Here is a 22,317-nt window from a genome sequence, read left to right on the forward strand (position 1 = left end):
CTTTTGACAACTCCCTACGGCAAAACAGAGCCTTTCAGGCATCCCCTTTTCTGTTAATGAGAACTTACAGGCACCTGAAGAATTTATGTCTTCAGGAGCCTTCTGAGAACTAAAGCCACAGATGGAACAGGTGAGATAATATGGAGTCATAGTCACATGCCTGCACTTTCTTCCCCTTCATTACAAACCTAATTTCTTTGAAATAGCAGGAAATTACTAGTGAGTGATAAATATCATTAAAAAAGCTAAGTTGACCAAAATTTAAAAAAAAAAAAAAGGAGGGAGAAAAATTAAAATAGTTTGTGAACCTGGAAGTTGAGACTTCTTCCTGTTTCCAGAATTGCTGCCCATTAAATAGATATCGAATGACCTGGGGAGTCTGATAAGAGCTCCTGAAGCCCTGAAACACAGTAACTTCATGCTCTACTCCATCTTAGATCTATTTCTCTGGGAATGGCTGGGAAAACTGTACAATTGGACTGGTATCTCCAACTGGACTTTCCCGTGTAGGTGATCTATAGCATTGCAAAGCCAACATATCCAAGCAGACGTCTCTCACTCATCACAAAGTCTGCACCCACTGCTCGGTGCTCATCTCACGGATCAACACATCTACCTAACGGCCCCACCCACACATGTCGACATCCAACATCCATACGTTCTTTCTAGTATAATTTCAGTCTTGCTTTCTAATGTCTCTCCTCCTCTCTGAACAACGCTGTGCCCTAGATCTAGATACGCCTAGCGTTATCTGTCTTTCTCATATGGATTAGTGTTACAATCTTTTAAATTGCCCTCCCTACCTCCAGTCAGCCCTGCAAATTTCTTTTTCTAAGAAGTCATATACACTGTCTCTATTGTGTGAGTGACAATTTTATCCAGATTCTTCTGTCTCCCCAAAGGAATCAGTCTAAAGAATTACCGTTCATCTTTGTAGTATTCTGCCATTCACCTTCTCCCTGGTCTCCTTGATCTATGTTCCCGCCTCATCCATTGTTTCAGTGGAATAAATCATAGTCCAGTTAACACAACCAAATAGGTATAGTTACTCATTTGATTTATTGTCTGTCTCTCCCACTAGAATGCAAGGAAGGCAGGCTCCTTGTTTGTCTTGTTCATCACAGCCTCCTCAGTGTCTAGAAAGGTGTCTGGTACAATGTATTTATCAGTAAATATTTGCTACATAGATCAAGAAAAACAAGAAACTTGGGAGTTATCTTTAATTTTTTTCTCTCTCCTATCCCACTCCTCCAACAAAATTCACTCAACCAAAAACAAGCCCTGTCAGTTCTGCTTCTCAACCACAACTTGAATGCATCCTCGTACTGTTTTCATTCCCGCTTTTACTCTCCTGGTCCAGCCCAACCCCTCTCCTGAGGAATTACTGTAACCACCTCCTCTGAAGTCTCTCTGAGGAAAGCCCTGTCTCTTCCATCTGCAGCCAGAATGCACTTTCTAAGTGGTGATGTAATCCTGCTCAGCATTCCAGTGGTTCCTTATTACTGATTTACAGGGAACATCATGATGGTCCCAGCTCAACTCTCCAGCCCTAATGAAAACAACCTATCGAGTAACAGATGTGTGTCCTTGACACATGTGCCATCATGGGGACAACAGAGGGATGGACAGTATCTATTTTCTCATCTACAATTTCAATTTGGTTTGGCTCCAGATAAATGGGAGACACAGAGACCAATGCTCAGCTCCATCAGCCCTTGTTTAGCATGAAGAGCTGAAAATTATAGTGAGAAAGTTGATTACAGCAGTTTAGCTAATTGAAAGCTTTCTGAAACTAATGAGTCTAGCTTAATAGAAAGCTCTGATGCTTAGCAGTCAAAACAGCCACTAAACAGAGTAGATGATCCTGTGATAACTCTGAACAGAAAAAGAAATAGTGAAATGCTGAAATCACCTTCTTACTGAAGGCTGAAGTTCAGTAGTTGTGAATCAGATCATGGAACCCTAAAGAATACAGGTGTTTATGTCTTGAACGCCTGCTTCATAATTCTTCTAATGATTATACTTCAATGCAGTACTGCTTCTAGAAATTTATTATATGGTTTATGAATTTGTATATTAGTAAAAAGATTGTTTTCTAGATCGTGTGTGCCCTTTACCAAGAAATTAATAAATATTTCATGTTATAGAGACATAAAGCACAGATCTTTACCACCTGAGAGGGGTAAATATCACCAAGAGTTACTAGCAAAACTGTGTGACAACTCCTTGCCTTATACTAAAGAATTTCGCTCACTTTTGTCCCTGTTTCCTAGGAGGGAGCCTTTAAACCCTTGGAGTGTCCTGAATGATAAGAATGTCTTTGTTATTCATGGTGGACCTCTCAGACCACTTGTGACAGAAAGGCCAACCATGTGATTAGAGGGTTAGAGCTTTAAATCATGGGGTATCAGCTGACTTCCTTGGCCGGGGGAGGGGGGGGTTGGAGATCGAGTTCAATCACATGGCCAATCAATCATGCCTGTGGAATGTCACTTCAATAAAAACTCTGAACACTGAGGCTCAGGTGAGCTTCCTGCTTGATGACATACACAGATGTGCCTGGAGAGTAATACATCCTGAGGACAAAGAAAGTTCACACTTGGGACACTCCCAAACCTTGCCCTATGCATCTCTTCTTTTGGCTGATCCCGATTCATATCTTTTATGTTAAAACCATAATCATAAGCATATCATTTTCCTGAATTCTGGAATCATTCTAGTTAATTACAGAAGCTGACAGGGTCATAGGAACCCTTAAGTCTGCAGCCAGTTGTTCAGAAGTGCTGGTGGCCTGGGACCCCCTGAGCTTGTGGCTGGTTCTAATGTGAGGGAAGTCCTGTGGGAGACTGAGCCCTTCACCCATGAAGTCTGCAGTAACTCCAGGTAGTCACTGTCAGAACTGCATTCCACCCCTAAAGATGTAATTCACTCTCAAGAAATGTGAATAGCTAGATAGCGACCCTACATAATGAAAAGAAATCATACTTTAATGCTGATGAGGACAGTCTAGTAAAGGAAGAGGGAAATGATGTGTAGGAGGAAGAATAAAGGATTGATAGAGCAATATCCTCGAGTAGGAAAAAGGGGATGAGACCTCGTGAACAAGTGAACAACTAGCTTTGACAGAAGCAAAGATGCTTTATTTGAAACAGAAGCAGAGTGTATGGTGCGGGTGTTGGTAGGGAGGTAAATGGGATGTGGGATTTTAGAAATTCACTTCTGATTAGTTCAATATTCTCAGTGAAATAAAAGTTTATCCCTGAGAATAAGAACAGGGAAGCAAAGCGGAGAAGGTGGGGAACAGTCCTTCTAGGCAAGGGGGGAGAGAGGGAATGGGGGATGAACACTTCAATGGCCTAATCAAATCAAGAACCCACTGAGGTTTACAAAATGAGACAACATGACTGTGTTTTTTCTCCAGAGATATTCAGTTGCATGGCTACAAACTTGGAAAGGCAGAGAGATTCTACTTATCTAGGGTTGTGACTTTGCTAAGCAAGTAAGGAGCCAGAGAGGGCAAGGGGAAAAAAATTCAAAGTTTAATTAAACACTTAAAAATCTTCATCAACAAGTAAGGTGATAATTATAACCTATAAGGAGAACTTCTCTTAAAGTAAACAAGAGTTCTTTAAATATAAAACAGTATCCAGGGAATGTGTATAACGTTAGTATCTTGCCAGTCCAGGATAATTTAGTGTGCTGTTCCCCAAACACAAGAATACCACCGCTGAGTCACTACGATTTGGGGCTGATAGTCCATCCAGACCTTCCCGACACCACACTGTGTAAATAATATTCATTCGATAGAAGGCCATCCAGTTTTGGAAATTCCATCTCTAACAGAGGAGCATAATGTTTTGACAGTCTTATTTAGAGACTTAACCAATAGTCATTTTATTTGCATTCTGCAGTCATCAATTACACTCAGTGATAAAAAGTCACGATTTAGCCTTGATCGCAAGAATTTTCATTGCTCTTTGATAGTTTATCCCCTAAAACTAAACAACAACAAAGCTAATCAAAAGCAAAGACCTTTGGAGCTTGGATTCCCCTAAAAATTTCCCTTCCACTTTCAATTTATGAATGTACCTTTTCATAAATCTTTTTCTGAGTGTATCACCTCATACATTTCAATTTATAAGGTGTATCTTTTTATTCATGTCTTAATGTTCTAGTAAAGATATCAGAGGTTATTTGATATCAAACCCTTGAAGCATGGACTGACATTTAGGATTTCCTATCTGGTTTCAAAAAGGTCTTAAATAATTTAGGAATGGGAGAAAAAGAACCAGTTAGCCTATGCAAGCCCAGTTCATTCTTGGCAGGTTCATTGACAAAAGCAATGCAAACTTGAGAGTTTTTCTCTGTTCCTCCTCAGTGATACCATAGAGTAAAATCTTTAACGTGCTAAGATTCTAAGATTTGCATTCCTTGCTGCAATTGATAATAGAAGTTATTACGGAATATTAAGTCAGGGAACAGGATAAACATGGCAATATAGGAACCAGAGATTGGAGAAAGAAGAGAAGCTAGGTTGCAAGAGAATTAGACTTGAAGCAAGACCAGCTGGGGCTTCTTTGATGCTAACACCCTGTTGTGGAATCATGAGGAAGCGGATTATGTAGAGATGTGTGGGGAGAATGAAGAAAAAAGGAAGAGATGTGAAAGTATTTCCTTAGATACATTAGCAACCCCTGACTCAAGAGAGACCCACCAAAGATGACTCTAATGTGTCTAACCTAAAGGCTAGAATAACAGTAACACTCCCAGAAAAGCAGAGAGTAGGGAGAAGCAGTATGTTTAGGTAGGGAATAAACAATATTTCTTTTAATTTTGGATTTGGGGGGATGGTATGCTCAGTGGTAGAGCGTGTGCTTAGCATGCACAAGGTCTGGGTTCAATCCCCAGTAAATCCATTAAAAATAAATAAATAAACAAACAAACAAACAAACCTGATCATCTCTCCCCAAAATTAAAAAAAAATAATTTTGGATTTTTGGTGTTCACAGGCTTTTCCACATAGATATTCTAAACAGTATCAAGGTTTTGAACATATTATTTAAGCTTTTTATTTCTCCATAAGATTATATGTTATAATCTAACGAAGGAGAGATTCCATTGCAATTGAATGATAGAGATAAAGAAGACATACACAGGGGACTTAGCACAGCTGTGAAAGTGCAGGTGCAGTTCGATGGGCACAGTACAGCTGTCAGGGGATTCAAGCCTCTGACGTCTATCACAAGCCTGGGCTAGATCAGCAACACCAGGGAGCCAGTACCTGAAACGTGAGCGGGGTGGTTGCAGAAGAAAAGTTCAGACTCTTGATCATGTGGTTTTCAGGATCATATTTTGACATAAATCCTTTGATTATGACTGTTTTGGCTGTTCCTTGTTCACCAATTAACAGCACAGCCTAAAACAGGAGTCAAGAAAGAAATACAGAAAATACAATAAAATAATTGTCATGGGCTGAATGGCATCCCCACAAAATTCATACGTGGAAGCCCTAACCCCTCCCTCAGAATGTGACTGTGTTTGGAAACAGGGTCTTTCAAGGGACGATTAAGTTAAAATGAGGCTGTAACTGTGGGCCACTGTTAATCTAACTGGCCTCTTTACAAGAAGAGGAAACTCTGATACAGAGAAACCGCAGGGATGTACGCTCAGAGATAAAACCATAGGAGGACGCAGTGAGAAAACAGCCCCCCACAAGCCAAGGAGAGAGAGAGAGAGAGAGAGAGAGAGAGAGAGAGAGAGAGAGAGAGAGAGAGAGAAGGCTCCGAAAAAACTAAACCACCCACACCTTAATCTTGAACTTCAGGCCTCCATAACTGTGCAGAAAGAAATGTTCATTGCTTAAGCCACCCAATCTGTGGTATCTTGTTATGGCAGCCCAGGCGAAATAAGACAAGGATCAAAAGAGAGGGCTCTCTGTTTAGAAAACTAAGTCAAAATTCACTTTCTCTCAATATATGAGAAACAATTACTTAATTATGAATTAGAGCTATGCAACTCTAAGACTGTTACTGAGGACTAATAAAGGAAGGGCTACTAATCTGGGCAATAGTTCTATTGATTCTAAACAGCAACATAAAACAGCCTAAGACGAACGCAAGACGCCTCATGTTTTCAAGTGATGTTTTTAAATACGTTATTTTTAATGAAAGTGAAAGAGCCATACCTTGCCCTGTGAAGCGATGGTTTTAATTAGGAAGTCAGTTCTCACGTTGTCAACACTGGGCACCAAGATGGAGCCATACTCTGGGGTGGAATGAGGTGGAAACACATACGCCTCAGTACGTGTGTTCCAGTGCATCCATTGACCTGAGGTGAACAGACACCATTTACATCTTCATATCCCAGTGAATAATTCCTATAATAATTGTAAGACCAAAAATAAAAGATCCCAGGCTGCCATATATATAACTATTGCATATCTATGTACTTCATATATGTGTATATGTGTGTTTTATACACGTGTAGGCACATATAAATAAACTTACAGTGTATATACAGAGATACAGGTGTATAGATACACACACCCATTTCGTAAAAACATACTTCACACTTCGTAATTGCTTTTCTCTTTTTCTTTTCCTTTTTCTTCTTTTCTTTTCCACACTTTGTAATTTTTATATAAGTTGCTGATTACATCAAATGAATAGCTGAAATGGATCTGATTTGGGGATTTTTAAAATTTCTTTGTAATTCATTAAAAGTTCAGTACGCAATATTTTAACAAGAAAATGTACATTTGGAACATAACTGAAATAAATATTTGAAAAAGAAACAAGTGACTATCATACACATATGAAAATTTCCATTTTAATTTTACAGCCAAGAGTTTTAACTATCATTTAGAAAAAAAAAAAAATATATATATATATACATATACATACACACACACACAGATATATACGGTGTCTGTGCAAATATTAGCCACTTGGAAAAAAAATGTCCGCGCATGTGATGGGCAGATGGAAGCAATGTGCTCACCATCGGACGCGACGTAATAGTCAAACACGGTGTCGTCCGGCCCCGCTAGAGGCGGCAGGTCCAAGGCCCCCGCCTCCCGGGAGCGCAGCCAGAGCTCCAGCCGGCGCCGGCCGTCCAGTTCCAGCACCGCCCCGACGCTCCACATCAGGGCGAAGACGAACAGCCTCCCCAGGTGCTCTGCTGTGACCTCCGCACCCTGCTCCTGCGCGCGAGAGACACGTTTTGTTTTTAATTGCTTCATCCTCAAACCAAAACTTTGCTTTGAGGTTTTAATGAAAACAGTGAAGATCTAAAAGAGACAACAGTTCCCCACACACACACACAAAAAAAAAAAAAGGAGGGAAGGATGAATAAAGCTGGAAAACAAACGCAGAACTGATCTCTGGGAATACCACACTGGTTTCCAAAATAAATTTGGAATGATTTTTAGATGATTGCAAAAACCTGCCACAAAATTACAAATTCATGGTTTGTGTGTGAAAAAAAAAGAAAAAGAAAAAGGAAGGAAGGAAGATGAAAAAGACACAAAATATGTAGAGTCCATGTTTGAAAACTTCTCCCCTTCCCCATGGTTCTAAGAATGGATTTCAAATATTGCAGACCCTGCACAGAGTGGCTCAACTAAAAGGAGAGAAACTTCTAGAAAGCTGAGAGATTTACCTTGGGAGGGATCAGGCCTTGAAGCATGCTGATGCTCTGCGTGATCACAAAGGCCTCAAGCATCTCCATCCGGTGTTCTAAGCTCTGAACACTGAAGCGATACAGGTCTGGAAACGACTGGGTGTACAGCTGCCGAAGAATTTCGGCTTCTTGAGGCGAGCGTTTCTTAAGAAAACCCTGTCAGTTTATAGATGAGTGTGTTGATTAAATTTATTAGCACCCCAGAATAATGGCCATTGTTGGACAAAAGTTTTTAAAATATCAACTAACAGTAATAATATCTAATGATTAACTTGTGCTTCTGATGTACTAGGTCTTGATATAAATTCTTTCATGTATTACCTCACTTAAGGCTCAGAACAACTCTGTGAAGGAGGAATTATTATGCTTTTGCAGATGAGGAAATGGAGGCCCAAGGAATTTAAGTAACGTCCCCTGGATCCCATAGCTGGTAGGTAGCAAGGTCAGAATTCAAACCCAGATTCCGACTCCAGCGTCTCTACATTCAGCTATTACATACACTACGCGTGAGCTCAGGTCTGGAAGCCAAGACGGAGGACAAGGTTTTCAGCTTTTGATTCAAATATACTAGAGAAAATGAGGAGGATTGAACATGGAAATAATTTAGAAAAAGGAAAAAGAATAAAAGATGAACAAAGGAAATCTATCCTCAGATTTTTCAACATGGGAAACAAAGCTTTATCCCAAGTTATTTTCTTTTATCTCTTCTAATTTAACTAATAACCAATGCAGAAAACATAACAAAGAATACGCAGGAAAATAGAGAATTTAGTCATTTGGGAAAGCCAATATTCGGAAACTGCATGAACTCTAAATATTTGTTAGCTAGAAGTGTAAAAGTATTTTTTAAAAGCCTCTGTGAATTTGAAGTATTTGGGGAAAATCACAAATACATTGGCGTTTGCTCTGTCTGGGATTACTAAGCCTGAATCTATTGTGGTACTTTAAAAAACAATTTTTTAAAAACAGTAACTCTTGCACCTCCCTCTCCAGAGGTTCTAATTTGATAGGATTGAGGTATAACACAATCATCTGTATTTTAAAGCACCGTCATTGGTGATTATTTTTGCAAAGCCAGGGCTGAGAAATCTTGCTCTGTTTTCTCTTTAGTGGGTGGATAATGTAATGGTAAAATCTGAAATCTTCAGAAGCATTTTTAGTGACGCGTCCAACTGTACATCAGTATCATTTTGCTTTATAATCCCCTCCTTCACACCTTCATCTACTTGATTTAAACTATGAATTCATAAGTTCTCAATCAAAATACCTTCAAAAAACTTATATAAATGAGAATATTTATTTGATCAACAATGTCAAAAAAGATTTTACAGGTAGCTTATCTAATAAGGATTCTGCCTTACCTTATAGTATTTATTTAGTAAAATATCTAAGTATGCAAGGCATTTAATTATAATCTTATAATCAATATATTCTAGCATATATTGATGGTAATAAATAATATACTTTATCATGAATTGAACAGATATTACCTGAAATATTATTTCCAGGTGCAAACTTAAAACTAACATTATGACTATAATAACTATTGAATCTCATAAAAATTCTTTATATGCAATTTTAATAAATTGTCTCCTTCAAGTTAATATTCTAAGATAGTTGCTTCCAAATTTTATGTGAATGAGTGCCTTTTTAAAAAATGTCACGAATCCTCAAAGTGAATGCAATTAAATTTTCCTTATTCAGTCATAGTCTGGTGGGATTATTGATTCACTGAAGCCCTGCAGTTACTCTCCAGCCCACAGGGTGGACATCACAGGTCTAAAATGATTGGAACTGCAGAACCCTGAGCACTCAAGAAACCTGTAAGGGACAACCTGCGCTGAATATCCCAGAGCATTCAAGGATGTCCACAAACATTAGCACTAAAAGGCAATGCAGGGCTGCAGAAGAATCAGCACACACTCTAAAAGAATGCTATAGGATCTGTTTTCCCCTTTAATTATACAAAAAAAGAAGAAGATTGCAATCATACCTCAAGAATAGGACTCCAGTCGAGGATAGAAGAACTCATGAAAACCATTCCATTTCTTGAGACAGTAGCGGGCGAAGCGTTGTCGATGTTATGAGGTTCAAAAACAATCTTGCAGTTTGGAGCCATGGGAATCCGATCGCCATTGGCAAGGGTTAGAGTTTTGTTATCATCCAAAACGGAATTCAGATTTTCAATCCAGATGGCGTCTACTGGACCATCGAGAACTATCCAGATGTGCTCCCCTAGAACATCCCGCCAAAGGCAGGAGGGAAAGCACGCATATACATATGTGCATATATACGTAATCACTGTGCCTAAAGAGGTACAATCGTCTGATGTAACTTTCATTAATTTTTGAATAAAGCTTTCATCTAAATGATTAGCCTATTTTGTCACAGAGGACTCTTCCGGGTCTTAATGGAGTAGTTGTTTAAAGCCCATAATCAAAGCAAAAAGTCATTTGTTCATTGAACAGATACCCACTGAGCACCTTTTCTGTGTCAGCATTGTTCCAGGGACATCGTGATAAAAAAGACAACATTCTGTCTTCACAGTGCTTCCATCCTAAGGAAAAGCTGATAATCACCAATACGTACGAAATAGATGTGATAAGAAGAATTAAGCAGGATAAGAGGATGGGGCATTTTAGATAAGGTGGTCAATGGAATATTTCTGGAGGAGAATGAAATGATGTAAATAAAGATCTAGAGAGAACATTTTTCAGGCAATGGGAATAGTAGTTGCAGGTACAAGCTTACAAAATCCTAATTATGCTCTTTAAACTAGCAGTTTAAGTAAAATGATGATTTGATCACCAAAATCCCTGTGAAAGAAAAGGCACATGTTGCCTTTTTTAAAAGGTTTAAAAAAAAGAAAAAAACTCTCTGAGTTCCTATTCTTTGATGCAACATTTGGTTACTGGATCTGTGTTTATATAGTATTACTAGACCAAATCAGAAACAAAATTTTATTAAATTCCAGTAAAACAACAGCAGTTTCTAATATGAGCACACTTTAGGAACGAGGTGCCTTCACGTCTCTTCTGACAGTTGGTGTTGGGTTGATGAGCCATGTTCCCTACAAGGGAATGTCAGTGGAGCCACCTCAAACGGTTTTCAATAGAACACTGTGACCCAAAGCATGGACTCGTGAAGTGAGCCCCCATGTCCTGTCCTTCTCCTGCAGTCCCCCCCGCCCCGTCCCTGCAGCTGCATTCACTGTGCCTTTCACCCACTCACTGAGGAGCAAGAGAATTAACAAGAGGAGAGTTGATATCCCCTCTCCCATCTGAGCTTACGTCCTGGGACCACTGGGCTCAATTTACAGAGCCCGTAAGTGAGAGAATATTCTGAGTGAACCACTAGCCCTTAACGAGTTTGTTTAAACAACAACCAAACACCAGTGTACATCTAAAGAGAATAATTTGTCAGGCTTCATCTTTGATGTACACAGTTTTCTTCCCAAAGAAGCCCATTTCCTCCTGTGATACAGTTGCTCTACTAATTTTAAATAGCCACCAAGGCTTTTATTTAGAAGTACATGTCAAAAATAATACTTGCAATTCATTTCTACCTTTTTTAGCCCTCAACGTCTTCCTCCAAAGAGTAGAAAATATCCCATCGGTCCAATCATTCGTCGCCACGTCAAGCCGACCAAACATCTGCGGGGCTGTAATCGCTTTGGGATTCATTCTCATTTCCCGGTGTGGTTTTCCACAATCTGTACCAAGTAAATCCAAATTTTAAACAACTCAGATGCAGAATGAACCATCATTAGGCAGCATTGCACCAATCGGCAGTGTACTGTCAGCAGGTGTTCAAAGTGTGAGAAATGCAAAATTAATCATTCAAAATGTATGCCTTACTGCATTCCAAGTTATCATAATTAGCCTCATTATATCTTATTGACTAAAGCACTTTTTTATCTTCTGGAAAAGAAAACTGTATGTTACATAAGGGGGAGAAAAAAGATACCATGCTGGAATTGATGAAGAGATTAATACAATCTAGAAGTTCTTCAAAATGTCACAGCTCAAAAAATCTTTTGGTTTATGGTATATTAAATTAAATCTTATGTCTGAGCTATCACTTAGAAATATCACTATCACTTAGATTTGCTGAGATATGTTCTTGGCCATTTGGAAAAAAAATCAGCTAAACTAATGTTACAGGAATCAAGGACTTTTCTTTGGTGGCCAGTCTCAAAAAAAGGCATTCAAATCTTTCAATCCCTAAAACTACTCTTAAATAAGACAGATTCTGTATGTAGGGGACTGTGGTTAATAAGCAAAAAATCAAAGAATAAGGCTTAAGGTATAAACTTAAAAAAAAACAGATGCTAGAATATTACATACTGTGTGGAAAGATGGACAAACACAGGCACACAGACATAAATGTGCACATTGGAAACGAAAACCCATTTAGAAAATTAGATTTAAAAAGAAAGAAAAAGAAAATTAGATTTAAAAAGAAAGAAAAAGAAAATTAGATCTTAGTTCTCTTTTTTCAAAATCACAAGAAGAATCAGGGCAATTATTTGCAATATTTTAAGATGCTAAAGTTCAGCTTAATCACAGTTCAGCTTTTTCAGTAAATGACATCCAGAAGACTGGGAACACATTTTTTTAAATCTAATCACACTCTACAAAAGGGCAGCAAACTCTTCAAATGTATGACAGCATCATAGGTGAAAACTGGACTTGGTCTGTTGCCCATACAAGAGAAATCATCAAAAATTATTTCATTACAGTTATAGGTAGATTGTATCATTTTCATTTAAAATACCATAACATTTTTATAAGAGCTTGATAAGAAAAAAATGCTTGACTTTTAACTTGTTGGTTAAACTAATTCCTCTTAATTCTTTTCCTAGGCACTGCTTGACTGTCCTGATCACTCTGTCTTCATGGACTCTGTCCTAACGCAACCGCCCTTTTCTTGCTGTCACCTCCTTATGGAGGTCCCTAGACAGCCTCTCCTGTCGTGCAGTCTCTTCTCTACATGGCCACCAGGTGCTCCTCTACACACAGGGCTAGTCACATCACTCCCCAGCTCTCTGGCTTCCAATCACCTACAGAATAAAATCTAGATATTTAGCATGACCTACAAAGCCTCTATGCCATGCCATCCACACTTAACTTGAATTCTCCCTGGAAGCAAAGCCTCAAACAAAGACATGGGTACTGGGAATTTGGATTCAGGGGGAAAAAAAGAGTGAGAAAGGAAAGGAGAGAAAACCCATAAAGGGCTCCTTGGTGAGCTGGTCACAGATGGAGTGTCCCATAAAAGACAGGAGGAGATGGGACATTTGCTCTTCCCCCCACTGGTTGAGGGAATGGCTGCCTCGGAAGTACTAATTTCCATCCAGCCCCTTCTTCCAGTTCCCTAGCTTCAAGGAAAGTCACAGGGCTGAAAAACCAGGAGACAGCACTGGTGTTTGGGGGAGAAACTGTCCAAAAGCTACATCTGTAGCAGGGAAGGGCCAGAGGGATGTGGCACTGGGCACCAAGGGCATCTGCTACAGCCCCTCATCTCCCTCACCCCACGCACACACACATGACATTTCCTCCACGCCAAAGCACTTCTCCAGGTGTATCGTGCTCTCGCCAGTCCCCTCCTACCTGCTCTGCCTCTTCATTCTGCTAAGAATGCCTTTTATCCATCTGCTGCTCAACCTTCAAACCTCAGGTGAAGTAGAACCCACTCTGTAAGCCTTTCTAGAATTCCTTGGAAAGGTTTCAGATCTCCTTTGCCTCTGCCCACAGGAGAACTGTCCAAGTCGTCCTCCCGTCCAGTCTTCCATGCTGAGTTACAGTTACCTGTTTCACTCCACCACACTGTAAACTCCTTGAAGACATGGCCATTTTTTTTCATGCCTGTTTTTCCAATTCTAGTACAAAACTCAAAGTACAAAACATCAAAGATATTTGATGAGCAAATACACGATGAATAAAGGAACAAGTAACATACATGGGTCTAGTAGAAGTCCAACCTTCTCAATCTTTTGGATAATGAAAGTTTTCAGTAAGAAGCAATGGATTATTTAACATAACAAATGTTTACCCTACATACTAAAGCCAAGAACAGGCTAATAAACAGCAAGTAGTCTAATAATTAGTTCATCTTTGCAAGGAACTTCTCCGAAACCAGAGACACCATACTGACTACATAATTCAGTCACAGTACACATAGTGTTTCATATTCGTACTCATTTTGTTCAAGTCATTGTACCACGTGCATCTGTAGTTTACTGTTGACAGGAGGCAGCTTCATAACAACAATAAAAGTATTATTAAGCATAATTTGAGAGGAAGAATATGTCATTTTAATGTTACATAAAAAATCCCAAAACAGAATCTTAAAGGCACACGTGAAGCCACGTGCTAAGTCCTGCGGGTGCGACCTTTCAGGCTGGGTGGAGGTCTGTGCCAGCTGAAAGCGTACCCCTATCTCAGTGTGCAGACCCCTGGCAGAGTCCTGATGTACAGAATTTACTTCCTCCTAACTGAGGAAACTCAGAGTAAATCCAATGAGTGCAGGTCAGTAGAGCAAATATACACCATTGCCACTGACCACCAACTTAATATCAGTGCACTGGGGCTCCACCAGCTGACTGGAAACCCAGCCAGGCAGCTTCTCCCTTTGGGACAATGTAGGATGCACTCCAACAGCCAAAGTTCTGGGAGATTTTGGAACTTAACTGCCACAGCTAAGGGCTATCAATACGTTTAGGAAGAAAGTCATTGATGTCTAATCAGAACCAGAGAATACAGGAATAATCATGAACATGGCAACGTCCATGATCCCTAGATGACCTCGAATTAAGGACTTGGGTGTAAGGCTTAGGGACATCTGGAAATTAAATGCATTTATTTCACTCCATAAGAAAAGTATCTGATTCTGGGTGGAAAACTAGTTTGTAATTAGGAAGATCTTTCAATACATAGAATTTAACAGTTGAGATTGGAATTATTGAGAGGTAGCATCTTGTATCAAGTTATTATTGGGAAATGGTATGGTATACTGGGAAAAGTCTGGGTTTCTCATTAATGGACCCTGACCTTAATTTTGACTCTCATTACTTACCATCTTTTTGACCTTGAGCATTTCCAAAATTGAGCCTTGACTTTTTTGTACAAAATGGGGTTAGTAATAGCCACATCTCACGATCATTTTGAAAGCCATGTAAAACATACAGCACAGTGCATAAAGTCACTTTTAAAAATGTTTTTCCTGTAGCATTATTCAGAAGAGCCAAGATATGGAAGCAACCTACGTGTCTGTCAAGGAATAAATGAATAGAAAATGTGGTATACATATACAATGGAATAGTATGCAACCACAAGAAATGACATTTGTAAAAACATGGATGGACCTTGAGGGCATTATGCTGAGTAAAATAAGTCAGACAAAGACAGATATTGTATAACATCACTTACATGTGGAATCTAAAAGAGTCAGACTCAGAGAAGCAGATTGTAGAATGGCGGTTACCAAAGATTGGGGGGTGAGGGAAATGGGAAGCCACTGGACAAAGGGTACAAACTTCCAGTTATAAGATTAACAAGTTTGGAGATCTAATGTACAGCATGGTGATTATAGCTAATAATATCGTATCATATACTTGAACATTTCCAAGAGAGTAGATCTTAAATGTTCTCATCACAAAAATGAAATGGTTATTATGTGATGCAATGGAGGTGGTAGCTAATGCCAGGGTGATAATAATTTTGCAACATATAAATGAATCAAATCAACATATTGTACACTTTAAACTTAAACATGTTATGTGTCAAAATTATACCTCAATAAAGCTGAAGAAAAATTGTTTTTCCCCTCTGGTCCATTAATTTAATGTGTTATCTCTAAAACGTACTCAATGTTCAATAAAGCAGCATTCCCTCCTATAAAAATATATTAACGTATCTACCTTAGTGTCCTCCTTGGAGCATTCACAAGTGTCACAACTATTTAAACGTGTTGCCCAGAGTCATGCAGCGTGGCAGCCTCCTTACCTGTCATGGCTTTCATCAAGGTGTGGATGCACGTGGTTTTCCCTGCTCCACTGGGTCCCAGGGTCATCATTCCATGCCGCACTCTCTGTGTTTCAAACAGTTGGATGACCTTCAGTTTCCAAGGAGGGTGGTTGATTAAACCAGCCTCTTCAACCTGAAAATGTAACAAAATCCCCACATTGGGCCATATGAACAGCTATCAGGACTCATCATCGTGCTCAAAATAAGTATAGACATGCAGTGAGGTTAGAGGTGTGAGGAATTACCGTTAACGCATATGAAGTTTCAGTTTGGGAAGATGAAAAAAATTCTGCAGATGAACAGTGGTGACATTTGCACAATAGTGAATGTACTTAATGCCACTGAACTGTATGCTTAAAAAATACTTTAAATGATAAATTTTGTGGTATGTATTTTACCACAATTAAAATAGTGCATAACAAGTACCTATACACAGACAAAAAGCAAGCTAACATAATCAAAATGATAGCCCAGAAAATTAACAAGAAACACCTGCGTTTGTCTTTGGGAATTGACTACATTCATATTAACATGTTATTGAATGTACATATTAGGAGCAACTTAAGAATTTAAAATGCATTTTAAATTGTTAATTTAAAAGATGGTATTTAATTTAACAAGGTAATTTCAAGCATACCAAATTGACTGACTGTCTTTAGACATCTATCAAACACATGTATGGAAGTTCTTTTTTTTCGGTGGGGGGATAATTTGGTTTATTTATTTATTTTATTTAAGTATTTATTTTTTTAAGGGGATACACAAGATTGAACCCAGGACCTCATGCATGCTAAGCACACAGTCTACCACTGAGCTGTACCCTCCACCCTTCAAATACATGTATGGAATCTACTCCACCAAGCACTATTCTACGTGTAATATTCTATGAGATTAGCACTATTGATACATTCATTTTACAGAGAAGGAAACTGAGGCACAAAGAGGCTATGCAATTTACCCAAGATTATTAGTTATAAAGTTATAGAGCAGAGATTTGAGCCCAGAAAATCCAGCCTTATGGTCCATGCTTTTAACCATCAGCTGTGCTTAAATCCAGTATAAACGATGCTTTTATTTTTACTTAAGTAATTTTGGGACAGTAACCATGTATCATTTTATGCTATGTATTTGCTCTTCAGATTTTTCATATGCTACAAATCACTAACATAAGTCACCCCATTAACTACTCTACATTTAGCTTTTGTAGGCAGTGCTACAGTTAATTTGGCCAAATGATGAAGAAGCCATTTGCAAATGAATTATCACTTTTACATGATTAGGAGATTAAGATTTTTATACACTGATTTTTAAAGGGAAAATATCCACTACATAATACCATATTTGATTTTTATTACAAATCTCTTTAAAGAATTGAAATGTATTTTATAAATATGAGCTAATCAACCATTTCTATCAAACTTTTTTTTCTCCCAAGCTCTTTTCCGTAGGAAAGGAAATTGAGGCATGAGGTTTTTCATGACTCATTTCCATTCCTAGGAAGACTATAAAAATTTAAAGCTGCACGAAGTATCATGGGAAATCCAGACACCTCACGAGACACTTGACATGATGGATCCCCAGGGCCCAAGGAAGAAATCATGAGTGGTCCTGAGCCTGGGGAGAAAGAGTGACAGCGGAGGAGCCACATGAGATCATTGCCAAAGACACTCAGAGGCAGGAGTCCCGAGATCAAAGCAACGTGGTGAACACCAGGGCCACAGAGAGAACCAAGCCACACACGGGCAACGCAGCCGGCCAAGCCCCACCAGCACCTCTTGACCCATCACATTCCATTTGGGAATCCAGCGTGGAATGTTCGCCATCGGTAACCATGGGCCACTAGCACATGGCTAGCTGGACACATGATTGTGCAATAGTAGGAGACCCCTGGAAGGAAGACCTCTATCATTCACGATGTGCAATGACTTCTCCCAAAGCAGTCATCCCATCCGCCGGTGTTGTTCTTGGAGCCCGTAGATTTAGGCCATACCAGCTCCATTAGGTTCCCATGAAATTCAGATGAAATGGACACAGTACTCAACGTCCCGTGAAATATATTACCTGTCTACTAATTGCCGTTTCCAGTTCGGGGTAACCTGCCTTGTCCAGAAGAATATTTGGGAAGAGATCTTCAATCAGACTCAAAAATAAGGGTTCATCCTCATCAATCTCAAAAAGAAAATAAAGGCAAATCATTCCAATTATTTTGGCACAATGTCAGATCAACTGAAAATGCCCAATTCAGCCGAGATTACTGTATCACAGCCAGTAATTAACAAAATATCACTGGTTCTGAAGTTGAAAATATTTTCATCATGTTGCCCATAAATCAAAAATTAGTTTTAAAAAGGAGGAAGGGAAGGAGGAAGAAGATGGGGGGGTGGGGAGTGGAATAGAAGGAAAGAAAATACTGCCTACCTGAGATATTTTCCATCAAATAACCAGTTTGGGGAGTTATTATATAACCTAGAATTTCTCATTTAAATTAGAATTTTAACTTAAAGACTTTTTCAAATGAGATACAGTGGCAAACTTATGAGTTAGAACTTGGTTTCTGTTTTTATACTGAAATAAAAATGTATCACCCCGTCACCCCATATGTAGATCCACTGATACTGGACAATTGATTGTCAGTCTCTACCGTGAAATCAGAGTGTGAAATGATTACACACTTGTCAAATTTACATATAATTTCCTGCCAAGATCTGCTTTAAAGAAGGCGAGATTTTTGCTCTAAAACACAAAAATGATTCAAGGTATTTGGAAACGTAACATGGCGATTTTTGAAAATCCGTTTCAATTCTATCAGAATAGGCATATGTTAGGCTAAATGTGAGTCACCACAAAAAGTACTTCTGAAAAAAGGATTAATTTAAACTTGTGTTCTCCGGCGCTTTATCTGATGATTAAGAATTTAAGCGAGCATTTTAAATAAATATTTCTAAATCTCTTTTGCGCTCAGTTAGTTCAACTAATATTTAAGTGGGCGGAACAGTTCCATCTGTGACTCTTACCAGTTTAGAAAGATTCATGTCTCGTAGTACACGCATGACAACTGTGGATTCTGTATCCGTGGGGCTGGCTCTTTTTGCTGCTCCCAGTGTTCGCAGAACTGACAGAATGTTACGCAGACCGAAGTCATAATGTACCTGAAGAGTAAGAGGAACACTGGGGTTTATTTTCTAATATTAACTTACCCATGAAAATGGTACAGATTTGGCAGAAGACCCATTTGCAATAATGAATAAACCCTGACTTTCCTTTAGAAAACTTGTACAGTGGGCAGAGCAATAAACATTTTTATCAATAGATTTTTTTGAGCAAATGGAGAACACCCAAGAGTCCGCTCCTGAACCATCATTAATTTAAGTCCTGAGATCAGAACTACTAGACAGAGTTTGACAGGGAGGAAGGAACAAATTTCCTCTTGGAGTATACATGTCCCCCTGAGCCTCTTCTTGATCAATCATCCATAGGAAAATATCCTCGTATCTTGAAAGCTAAAACTCCGAACAGTATTAAGCTCTGACCTCACTCACGACCATCACATAAGGTTAAAAGGCAGGGGAATTGAGGAGAAAGAAAAGTAGCTACATTCCACGATCGCCCAGGGTCAGGGGAGAATAAGGACAAATCAGAATGTCAACCCCACCCCCAGCTTTGTTATTCCCTTGATATATATTTATAAAAGCTCAATCATGCCCGATTTCAGCACATATAAAGTGAATAATTAAAAACCAATTATCCAACCGCTATAGGAAACAGTATCCCTGGAAATTCCTCAAAAATTTTAAAATAGAGCTGCCATGTGACCCAGCCCTCCCACTTCAGGGGTTATGTCCAAAAGCACTGAAAGCAGAGTCTCAAAAAGATAATTTGCACACTCATGTTCATGGCAACACTATTCACAACAGCCAAGAGGCAGAAGCAGTCCAAATGCCCATCAGCGGATGAATGGATAAACAAAATGCAGCATGTGCGTAAATGGGAATGTTACTCAACCAGAAAAAGGAAGCAAATCTTGTCACAAGCTACACCGTGAATGAAACTTGAGGACATTATGCTGAGTTAAATAGGCCAGTCACAAAAGACAAATACTGTATGGTTCCACTTATCTGAGGGACTGAAAGTAGTCAAATACATACAAACAGAAAGCAGAATAGTGGTTACCAGGGGCAGAGGGAAGGGAAAGGCAGGAGCTGTTGTTTAATGAGTATAGTGTTTCAGTTGTACAAAATGGAAAAAGTTACGGAGGTCTGCTTCACAAAAACGTGAATATACTTGACACTACTGAACTGTACACTTGTACACTTAAAAATGGTTAAGATGATAAATTTAATGTTACATATTTTTTACCATTGTAAAAAATAAACCCATAAGAAAAAAACATTATCTGCTAAGATAATTAGGAGCAGTGTGCCTCACTTAAAGCTAATCATTTGGAGGATACAACACACAAAAATATTCAGATTGAGTTTCTGCCTTCCAGGAGTTTAAGTTCTAATCATGGTAATAAAATAAAAATATGAGCAAAATTGCATACGAGTAACAATAACTTGAAAGGGCTGGCTGGTGGAATTAATCATGGAAAACCTATCAGAGTTAGACTCCGTTAAATCTGCGGGCACAAAGTGAGATTCACAGAATGTTCCCCGAGGGATCAGCATGGGGCCAATAGTATTGTACACATGGACTCATTTCATTTGACGATGACCTTGTGAACAAGGGCAGGAGGGGCAAAGGAAGCAGAAGTGAATTAGAGAAGAGGGCAGAAGTCAGTGGTGTGGGGGATTTCTCTACATACACGAAACAGCGTAGAAAAGAGAACAATGAGTGGGTGAAGGCTGCAATGGGCAGAAGAAACCAAGGAGGTTTTGAGTGCAAATATAATTTAGTTGAACCCATGGGTAGAAGCTAAAATAACCTAGATTCAAAGACGTTTGGATGGAGAGGCTCCTCAAAACCATGAAGAAACATAAAACATATCACGTTAATGTGCAGGTGGAATAAAGAGCAACTATCAATATCCATAATTCTTTGACTTTTTGTTGGTTCAGATAGTATTTGCTTCATTTCTATGCCGTAAATATTAATTTCTTCAAATGTACTTAATAAAACAATGTATTAAAATTATTTGTGTAGTATTACTTTCTACTCTGTATCAAATGAAGTAAGTAGTCTGCCAATAAGCCCTGTCTGCAATTTTTTAAATGAGAAAATTCCACTGAATAGAACATTCAAACATGCCTACGCACATAGGGACCTTCAGAACATCACACCTGCTTAGAAAGCTGCTCCTCACACAGCTTGTAGAGCGTGAAAAACTTCCTGGCCAAAATGATGTTGTCAATGAAGCCACAACTAGCCAGCTTCACCCTTATGATAATCTGTCGGTCAGGGACCATCATGGCCACGGAGCGGAAGTTAATCTTCAAGTTTTCAGGGAGTTCCTGTCGCCCAGCGTAGCCAGGATTCTGTACAGAAAAGAAAACCCAAGGATGAATGATACCGTCACCAGGGAACAAGCGCAACACATCAACATGATATTAAAAGATTTGTTAGGCACAGACAGCAAATCTGGAATGACAACCGGGAAATTCATTCATGTACCTCACCCTCCTTTTAAGTGGAGAGACTAGATTATGAGTTGCTGATATGAGCTTTACTTAACACTGAAGGCTTTCAAGCAGGAGTGAAAATTACAATCCCAATTTCCATTCATAGAAAATAAGTGACACATGACCAGGGAGATGCAGGAAAACTGTGATAAGAAGGTTGAAGTTCCGTAGCTCTTCTTGTGGTTCCTTACCATGGTCAGAAAAAGTCCAAATTCAGGGTTCATAGTCACATTATCCCCATCAGTAAAAATAAAAGACTTTTTACGCTCCTTTTTACATGTCAGAATGATGGAAATCTGCTGGGCTGCAACGGAGAGAACTGGTAGGTCGATGCGGTTAAATTCATCAAAACAGCCCCAGGATCCAGACTGTGCCAGTCCTTAGAAGGGAAATTAAACAGAAAATCCAATTAGTATATAATTTTGGAAAACCAAGGAAAAGAGCATCATGCAGCTGCCAAGACAAGCCAGAGATAAGTTTGTTCAAAAATAAGGTTGAACAAATAGATCATACATAAAACATCCCCAAAATAACACACAACGTGACACAATAACTCAATCTGCAGTGATAAATTAGGAACGTTACAAAGGCAAGTGATGTTGACATTTGACCCACACAACGCTGGTAAGATTCAGGTTTTCCAAAAAGTTTTACAAAGTTGGAAAATGACACTAAAACATTGAAAAATAAATCTCAGCAAGGTAGTTCACCTTAGCTTAAATTTCTCATCAAATAAAAAATATAACCCTCACCTTTAAAAATCCGTCCAAGTCCTCGGAAATCCATCTGGTCCGAACAATTGAAAACCACAACATATTTCCCAAGACATCGTCCCATATCTTTGGTGGTCTCTGTTTTGCCTGTTCCTGCAGGTCCAGCAGGTGCTCCCCCCATGCTCATCCCCAGAGCTTGAGCCAATGTGATATAACACCTTGAGGGATAGAGAAATCACTAGAACCATCCCACTCGCATCTGGAAGACCCTTCTAAGAC

General features: G+C 39.0%; 1 protein-coding gene across 1 annotated transcript in view; it reads right to left on the bottom strand.

The window, feature by feature from the left end:
• The window catches only part of DNAH5 (dynein axonemal heavy chain 5), a 236,785-nt gene that overhangs the window by 88,790 nt on the left and 125,678 nt on the right, over positions 1 to 22,317 (bottom strand). Inside the window, exons 36-47 of the mRNA XM_064479570.1 lie at positions 22,078 to 22,256; positions 21,517 to 21,704; positions 20,987 to 21,181; positions 18,722 to 18,856; positions 17,769 to 17,876; positions 15,687 to 15,840; positions 11,246 to 11,392; positions 9,674 to 9,915; positions 7,660 to 7,836; positions 7,000 to 7,201; positions 6,185 to 6,327; positions 5,282 to 5,416 (exon numbers count right to left, since the gene is read on the bottom strand). Coding sequence (XP_064335640.1) covers positions 5,282 to 5,416; positions 6,185 to 6,327; positions 7,000 to 7,201; positions 7,660 to 7,836; positions 9,674 to 9,915; positions 11,246 to 11,392; positions 15,687 to 15,840; positions 17,769 to 17,876; positions 18,722 to 18,856; positions 20,987 to 21,181; positions 21,517 to 21,704; positions 22,078 to 22,256 — 2,005 coding nt within the window. The remainder of the gene's footprint in view (positions 1 to 5,281; positions 5,417 to 6,184; positions 6,328 to 6,999; positions 7,202 to 7,659; positions 7,837 to 9,673; positions 9,916 to 11,245; positions 11,393 to 15,686; positions 15,841 to 17,768; positions 17,877 to 18,721; positions 18,857 to 20,986; positions 21,182 to 21,516; positions 21,705 to 22,077; positions 22,257 to 22,317) is intronic.

The sequence above is a fragment of the Camelus dromedarius genome, chromosome 3, assembly GCF_036321535.1.
Source record: "Camelus dromedarius isolate mCamDro1 chromosome 3, mCamDro1.pat, whole genome shotgun sequence".
In the NCBI taxonomy this organism is placed as follows: Eukaryota; Metazoa; Chordata; class Mammalia; order Artiodactyla; family Camelidae; genus Camelus; species Camelus dromedarius.